The following is an 8,710-nucleotide window of genomic DNA, read 5'->3' as shown; positions in this document are numbered from 1 at the left end:
AACAATTGTTGGAAAAATTACTAATGTCACGCACAAAGTAGATGTCCTAACCGACTTGCCAAAACTATAGTTTGTTAACAATACATTTGTGGAGTGGTTGAAAACGAGTTTTAATGACTCCAACCTAAGTGTATGTAAACTTCCGACTTCAACTGTATATATAAAATAAAGCAGACATTGAATATCCCTTTGGTGAAGTTATCAATGACACTTTGGATGGTGTATCAATACACCCAGTCACTCAAAGATACAGGCATCCTTCCTAACTCAGTTGTTGGAGAGGAAGGAAATCGCTCAGGGGTTTCACCATGAGGCCAATGGTTACGTTAATGGCTGTGATAGGAGAAAACTGTACAGCAGGGATCTCCAACCTTTTCTTGCATGACAGCTACATAAAGAAAAATGAATGTCACAAGATACTCATTTTTTTTATAGCTTTCAAATCTGTAAATTCTTCTCTCCTCAACCCTGCAACTCTTCCCTTGTTCCTTGTACAAGAGTTGTGTTTTCTGGCAATATTTAATAGTCAAATAACAACTCTAAGGGGGCCCCATAAAATTAGATTTTGAATTATCCCAAATTCTGTTTTGTGTGCATTTCAGTTTTTTACTCTCAATGTTACAATTATTCAGAGATGCACACAAAATTCTGTTTTGTGTGCATTTTTTACTCTCAATATTACAATTATTCAGAGAGAAACAATGGAAGTTGATGTTCTGAGTCCATGTCAATGCTTAAATCACATCAACAGAAAAATGTAGAGGTCTGAAAAAAATGTATATATTTTCCTGTAGTTATCTTTTAATTGCGCATCTAGCAGGACAGGAATGTATTGGTTTAGCAATGTTTCTGCTGTTAGGCCTACTGCTGCAGCACATCATGGCAGAGACTGCTCAGCAATGGCCTCCTAATTTATGCAAATAATCATGATATACACTACCGTTCAAAAGTTTTGGGGTCACTTAGAAATACTTAGAAAAGCACATTATTTGGCCATAAAAATAACATCAAATTGATCAGAAATACAGTGTAGATATTGTTAATGTTGTAAATAACTATTGTAGCTGGAAACGTCAGATTTTTAATGGAATATCTACATAGGCGTACAGAGGCCCATTATCAGCAACTATCACTCCTGTGTTCCAATGGCACGTTGTGTTAGCTAATCCAAGTTTATCATTTTAAAAGGCTAATCGATCATTAGAAAACCTATTGCAATTATGTTAGCACAGCTGAAAACTGTTGTACTTATTAAAGAAGCAATAAAACGGGCCTTCTTTAGACTAATTGAGTATCTGGAGCATCAGCATTTGTGGGTTCGATTACAGGCTCAAAATGGCCAGAAACTCGTCAGTCTATTCTTGTTCTGAGAAATGACGACTATTCCATGCGAGAAATTGCCAAGAAACTGAAGGTCTCGTACAACGCTGTGTACTGCTCCCTTCACAGAACAGCACAAACTGTCTCTCACCAGAATAGAAAGAGGAGTGGGAGGCCCCGGTGCACAACTGAGCAAGGGGACAAGTACATTAGAGGACAAGTACAGTGTCTAGTTTGAGAAACAGAAGGCTCACAAGTCCTCAGCTGGCAGCTTCATTAAATAGTACCCGCAAAACACCAGTCTCAACGTCAACAGTGAAGAGGCGACTCTGGGATGCTGGCCTTCTTGGCATTTCACTGTAACGTCTATCCATGTTGTATTCTGCGCATGTGACTAATACAATTGATTTGATTTAATGTCAGAATATGCCGAAGACACACATCCGCCACACCTTCATTTCTTTGATCTCCACAACAAATGAATAATGGGTGAATAGCATAATATTGTCATGTTGTCATGAATTTAAAACATTGTCATGTTTAAATTCGAGGTTAGAATACACATAGAGAGAATGGTACATGAAAAGGGAATTATGTTCCATTGACGTGCGCTTAACTCAGGTTGGAATCGGCCCTCATAGGAGGAATGTATTATGAAAAAAGTTTTCTGTTCCATCTTATTTGGAAATTAAACCCCATAACAGACAAGCTGCTGCACACAATTTCTAAAAACTGGTTGGGTTGGTTGTTCTCTGGAACCCAGACTGGTTGGTGTGGTTGGGTTGGTTGGTATAAGCTATGGACATTGAACACAATCACGTTTTATCAATGGAAATTTGAATGCTCAGAGATACCGTCACGAGATCCTGAGGCCCTTTGTCGTGCCATTCATCCACCTCATGTTTCAGCCCCATGTCTCAAGGATCTGTACACAATGTGTGTGTGTGTGTGTGTGACTAGTTAATGCAGTGCTGCATTGCAGAGTTTTTTGTCACATCTCTTCCCCCAATGATTCTTGGTCCCTAAATGGTTTCCATGTCACACAGTCATAAATCTACAGATATCACTTAATGCATTTCAAACAGTGATTATCAGCCCCCAAACCTCCATATTGGTAAACAGTATCTTTGTGTTAGTAGAGGACTCAATAAAGAAGAAACGTACTTTGCATCCCATTGACGTATACTACACACGCAACCTCTCTCTTTCTCTGAATGTCCGATTCAATTTCAGCCGTCAAAAGAGAGAGGCTTCGAGCCAGGCAGTAATAATTTGTTCTGAACTGACTTGCCTAGTCCGGCAGGTGGCCTAGTGGTTAGAGCGTTGCACCTCTAACCGAAAGGTTGCAAGATCAAATCCCTGAGCTGACAAGGTAAAAATCTGTTGTTCTGACCCTGAACAAGGCAGTTAACCCACTGTTCCTAGGCTGCCATTGAAAAAAAGAATTTGTTCTTAACTGACTTGCCTAGTTAAATAAATAAGCCTGCAGAGGAGAATTGCTATTGCTTGATTTCTCCTAATGAATTTCTAATATGTTAAAATGGAAATTGTACTATTTTAATCTCTGAATTAACTCTTATCTGGTGGAAACACTTCATTCTGTTTCTTTGCTTGTAGTATTTGTTTACAAAATGAAAATAAAGATACTGTAGCTGTATGGTATTTCATATGGTAAAGTCCACTATGTTGTGAGCTGCTGCTTGCATTTGACCAGTTGTCTCAGATAAACAGAATGAATGTCAGTGGTCTGTTTGTGATTTCAGATATACACTACTGGTCAAAAGTTTTTGTCACGATCGTCGTTGGAAACTCGAACCAAAGCGCAGCTTGATCTGGGTTCCACATATTTATTGAAGTGAAACTCTCAAAAAAAACAATAAAGAATAAACGAACACGTGAAGCTATGGCGTGCTCACAGGCAACTACACATAAACAAGATCCCACAAAACACAGTGGGGAAATGGCTGCCTAAATCTGATCCCCAATCAGAGACAATGATAAACAGCTGCCTCTGATTGGGAACCATACCAGGCCAACATAGGAATAAACACACTAGATCTCCCACCCTTGTCACACCCCGACCAAATTAGAGAATAAAAAGGCTCTCTATGGTCAGGGAGTGACAGTTTTAGAAAACCTACTCATTCAAGGGTTTTTCTTTATTCTTACTATTTTCTACATTGTAGAATAATAGTGAAGACATCAAAACTATTAAATAACACGTTTGGAATCAGTAACCAAACAAGGGTTAAACAAATGAAAATATATTTTATATTTGAGATTCTTCAAATAGCCACCCTTTGCCTTGATGACGGCTACAATATTATTGTAGTGATCCTCGAGCCACCTTACAATTCCCAGCAAGTGGGTTAGCCCTGTTGGCACGATGCGTAGAGTGTTTGCCTTTCACGCCAGCTACCTGGGATCGCCCCACCATTCACTACAGTATTATATATATAATTATTCGTTTTTATTTTTATTTAACTAAGCAAGTCAGTTCAGAACAAATTCTTATTTACAATGACGGCCTAAGAACAGTGGGTTAACTGCCTTGTTCAGGGGCAGAACGACAGATTTTTACCTTGTCAGCTCGGGAATTCGATGTAGCAACCTTTTGGTTACTTGCCCAACGCTCAAACCACTAGGCTACCTGCCGCCCCAAATGCATCTGTAGTAGTTGTGTATACTTCGGTATACAGGTAATTTGTTCAAACTTACTTGGCCTTCGATTGGGTTCCATCGGCAGCTTGTCTTCCCACCTAATGGGAAAGCCCATCTTATCCAAGTTGACATAGTCGTTTCCTGTGATGGCAGCGAAGACTGGGAGAAGCTGTCTGTTGATCTTGAAGTGTCTGCAGAAGCTTGTTGTGGTGTACCGTTTGCAGGGGATGTAATTTTGAGAACTCCAGCGTTGCGTCGATGCGTTCTGCCACTTAAAATGGGAGATGGGCAGATATCCTGCCTGGATGTCAAAAATATAAAAGTCACTGTCATAGGACAGGACCGGACAGTTCCACCTTTCAGCCAAGGAGGCTATTTCTTGGTCTGCTTCAAAGATGCACTGTGCGAATGGCACCTTCAGGCTGGAGAGGACCTGTTTGAAGACTTGTTTGACGAGGGTTGGTATTATTCCGTCCCCCTGAAGCCCCTTGGACAAGTTGTTGGCTGTGTTGAGCGTTGATTGAACTCGGTGGAGGAGAGTTTCAAACTTTTTATCGGAAAAGTCAGAGCCTCCATCTATAATCACATAAGGTTCAATGCCACAATCTCTCAGAGCCTTAAAGAACTTGCAGACCTGGTCCTCAAAATCATCATAATCCCCTCCATGCTTCTGATCCAAACACGAGTTAAAATAAAGAGAGTGGTAAAGATTAGAACCATCTATGACCAGCTTGCTGTTTCTGAAGTGATAATCTGTTAAAATCGCTCCATGATCATCTATGAACCTGGTTAAACCCTGGACACCCATGATGTGCTCCTTCTAGAATGTGATGTCTTTCTAAGTAAAGAGTTTCTGTCACAGGACTATTTATAGCGTCATTACAATGGATGAGTTTCCATTTAGTTAAGTTTCCCTTTCCATTCGTCATCTCTCCCTCATGATCTCTTTATGGTCACTTCACCTGATGCTGAGTAGATCTAGACAAGTTAATGGGATAATTCTTATTGAAATCCTCTATGAAAATAATACAATCAGAAATGGGCTACCGTGGTGGTGGTGGAGTTGGTGGTGGTGTGGGCTACCATGGTGGTGGTGGTGTTGGCTACCGTGGTGGTGGTGGTGGTGGTGTTGGCTACCGTGGTGGTGGTGGTGTGGCCTACCATGGTGGTGGTGGTGTTGGCTACCGTGGTGGTGGTGGTGTTGGTGTGGGAGGTTACCATGGTGGTGGTGGTGGTGTTGGCTACTGTGGTGGTGGTGTAGGTTACCATGGTGGTTGTGGTGGTGGTGTAGGTTACCATGGTGGTGGTGTGGGCTAACATGTTGGTGGTGGTGGTGTGGGTAACCATGGTGGTGGTGGTGTTGGCTACTGTGGTGGTGGTGGAGGTTACCATGGTGGTGGTGTTGGCTACCGTGGTGGTGTTGGTGTGGGCTAACATGTTGGTGGTGGTGGTGGTGCTGGTGGTGATGTGGGCTACTATGGTGGTGTGACAGTTAAATCACAGGAGGACATGGAGTAACAGGTCAAAGAGTTAAAGGTTTATTAACTTAAAATACAGGAGGACATGGAGTGAAGAGTTTCAGTCACATGACTATTTACAGCATCATTACGATGGATGTGTTTCTCTTTTGTTAAGTTTCCCTTTCCGAAAACCTAACAGGCTAACACCCTACAGGAGGATTAATTATGCAAACAGTGGTCATCACACATGATCCCCTTGTTTAGTTTACTGTTCCAGTGTATTTGGAAATGAAACCTCCATAACAGATAAACTGCTGCACACTATTTGTATAAACTGGTTGGGTTGGTTGGCAAATGCCTGTATTTAGTTTAGCTTGCTGATGGTGGTGTGGGCTACTGTGGTGGTGGTGGTGGTGGTGGTGTGGGCTACTGTGGTGGTGGTGTTGTGTGCTACCGTGGTGGTGGTGGTGTTGGTGGTGGGCTACTGTGGTGGTGGAGTTGTGGGCTACTATGGTGATGGAGTTGTGGCCTACTGTGGTGGTGGAGTTGTGGGCTACTATGGTGGTGGTGGTGGTGGGCTACCATGGTGGTGGAGTTGTGGGCTACCATGGTGGTGGTGGTGGTGGTGTTGTGGGCTACTAAGGTGGTGGTGGTGGGCTACCATGGTGGTGGAGTTGTGGCCTACTGTGGTGGTGGTGCTGTGGGCTACTGTGGTTGTGGTGGTGATGGTGTGGGCTACCATGGTGGTGGAGTTGTGGGCTACCATGGTGGTGGTGTTGTGGAGTACTGTGGTGGTGGAGTTGTGGGCTACCATGGTGATGGAGTTGTGGCCTACCATGGTGGTGGAGTTGTGGGCTACCATGGTGATGGAGTTGTGGGCTACCATGGTGGTGGAGTTGTGGGCTACCATGGTGGTGGAGTTGTGGGCTACCATGGTGGTGGAGTTGTGGGCTACCATGGTGGTGGAGTTGTGGGCTACCATGGTCGTGGTGGTGCAGTTGATGTGGGCTACCATGTTGGTGGTGGTGGTGCTGGTGATGTGGGCTACTATGCTGGTGTGAGAGAGAGAAGAGAGAATTAGAGAGATCATACTTAAATTCACACAGGACACCGGATAAGACAGGAGAAATACATCAGGTATAACAGACTGACCCTAGCTCCCCGACACATAAACTATTGCAGCATAAATATTGGAGGCAGAAACAGGAGGGGTCGGGAGACACTATGGCCCCGTCCGACAATACCCCCGGACAGGGCCAAACAGGCAGGATATAACCACACCCACTTTGCCAAAACACAGCCCCCACACCACTAGAGGGACATCTTCAACCACCAACTTACTATCCTGAGACAAGGCAGAGTATAGCCCAAAAAGATCTTCCATACGGCACAAACCCGAGTTGGGGCGCCAACCCGGACAGGAAGATCACGTCAGTGAATCAACCCACTCAAGTGACCCATCCCTCCTTTGGACGGCATGGAAGAGCACCAGTAAGCCAGTGACTCAGCCCCCGTAATAGGGTTTGAGGCAGAGAATCCCAGTGAAGAGAGGGGAACCGGCCAGGCAGAGACAGCAAGGGCAGTTTGTTGCTCCAGTGCCTTTCCGTTCACCTTCACACTCCTGGACCAGACTACACTCAATCATAGGACCTACTGAAGAGATGAGTCTTCAATAAAGACTTAAAGGTCAAGACCAAGTCTGCGTCTCTTAAAATGGATAAGTAGACCATTCCATAAAAATGGAGCTCTATAGGAGAAAGCCCTGCCTCCAGCTGTTTGCGTAGAAATTCTAGGGTCAGTAAGGAGGACTGCGTCTCGTGACCGTAGCGTACGTGTAGGTATGTACGGCAGGACGGAATTGGAAAGATAGGTAGGAGCAAGCCCATGTAATGCTTTGCAGGTCAGCAGTAAAACCGTGAAATCAGCCCTAGCCTTAACAGGAAGCCAGTGTTGAGAGGCTAGCACTGGAGTAATATGATCACATTTTGGGGTTCTAGTCAAGATTCTAGCAGCCGTATTTAGCACTAACTGACGTTTATTTAGTGCTTTATCCAGGTAGCCGGAAAGTAGAGCATTGCTGTAGTCTAATCTAGAAGTGACAAAAGCATGGATTAATTTTTCTGCATCATTTTTGGACAGAAAGTTTCAGATTTTTGCAATGTTACGTAGATGGAAAAAAACTGTCCTTGAAACAGTCTTGATATGTTCGTCAAAAGAGAGATCAGGGTCCAGAGTAACGTCGAGGTCCTTCACAGTTTTATTTGAGACGACTGTACAACTATCAAGATTAATTTTCAGTCTCAACAGAAGATCTCTTTGTTTCTTGGGACCTAGAACTAGCATCTCTGTTTTGTTCGAGTTTAAAAGTAGAAAACTTGCCGCCATCCACTTCCTTAAGGCTGTAACACAGGCTTCCAGGGAGGCAATTTTGGGGCTTCACCATGTTTCATCAAAATGTACAGCTGTGTATCGTCCTTATAGCAGTGAAAGTTAACACTATGTTTCCGAATGACATCACCAAGAGGTAAAATATATAGTGAAAACAATAGTGGTCCTAAAACAGACCCTTGAGGAACAACGAAATGTACAGTTGATTTGTCAGAGGACAAACCATCTACAGAGACAAACATATCTTTCCGACAGATAAGATCTAAACCAGGCCAGAACTTGTCCGTGTAGACCAATTTGGGTTTCCAATCTCTCCAAAAGGATGGTGATGGTGATGGTGATCGATGGTATCAAAAGCAGCACTAAGGTCTAGGAGCACGAGGACAGATGCAGTGCCTCAGTCTGACACCATTAAAAGGTAATTTACCACCTTCACAAGTGCAGTCTCAGTGCTATGATGGGATCTAAAACCAGACTGAAGCATTTCGTGATCATTGTTTGTCTTCAGGAAGGCAGTGAGTTGCTGCGCAACACCTTTCTAAAATTTTTGAGAGGAATGGGAGATTTGATATAGGCCAATAGTTTTTTATAATTTCTGGGTCAAGGTTTGGCTTTTTCAAGAGAGGCTTTATTACTGCCACTTTTAGTGAGTTTGGTACACATCCGGTGGATAGGGAGCCCTTTATTATGTTCAACATAGGAGGGCCAAGCACAGGAAGCAGCTCTTTCAGTAGTTTAGTTGGAATAGGGTCCAGTATGAAGCTTGAAGGTTTAGAGGCCAAGACTATTTTCATCAATGTGTCAAGAGATATAGTGCTAAAACACTTGAGTGTCTCCCTTGATCCTAGGTCCTGGCAGTGTTGTGCAGACTCAGGACAACA

At 43.4% G+C, this 8,710-nt stretch overlaps 1 protein-coding gene across 1 annotated transcript; it reads right to left on the bottom strand.

Annotated features, from left to right (window-relative positions):
* Positions 1 to 2,045: 2,045 nt before the first annotated feature.
* Positions 2,046 to 4,806, bottom strand: LOC145879468 (single-strand DNA endonuclease ASTE1). Its single transcript, XM_082974960.1, has 2 exons — positions 4,039 to 4,806; positions 2,046 to 2,116 (listed from the first exon to the last, which is right to left on the bottom strand). Exons 1-2 carry the CDS (start codon positions 4,787 to 4,789, stop codon positions 2,046 to 2,048), a joined length of 822 nt encoding a protein of 273 aa, XP_082831086.1. The 5' UTR covers positions 4,790 to 4,806.
* Positions 4,807 to 8,710: the final 3,904 nt, after the last annotated feature.

The sequence above is a fragment of the Salmo salar genome, chromosome 05, assembly GCF_965601325.2.
Source record: "Salmo salar chromosome 05, fSalSal1, whole genome shotgun sequence".
In the NCBI taxonomy this organism is placed as follows: domain Eukaryota; kingdom Metazoa; phylum Chordata; class Actinopteri; order Salmoniformes; family Salmonidae; genus Salmo; species Salmo salar.
The sequence above is the reverse complement of the archived record's forward strand: the minus strand, read 5'-3'. Positions and strand labels throughout refer to the sequence as shown.

Excerpts from the sequence above, each read along its gene's own strand:
- LOC145879468 (XM_082974960.1), bottom strand. The coding sequence starts at position 4,789 with ATGGGTGTCCAGGGTTTAACCAGGTTCATAGATGATCATGGAGCGATT. Across the intron at positions 2,117-4,038 it reads GGAACCCAATCGAAGGCCAA|CTTATACCAACCAACCCAAC; the intron begins GTAAGTTTGAAC and ends CAATGTCCATAG.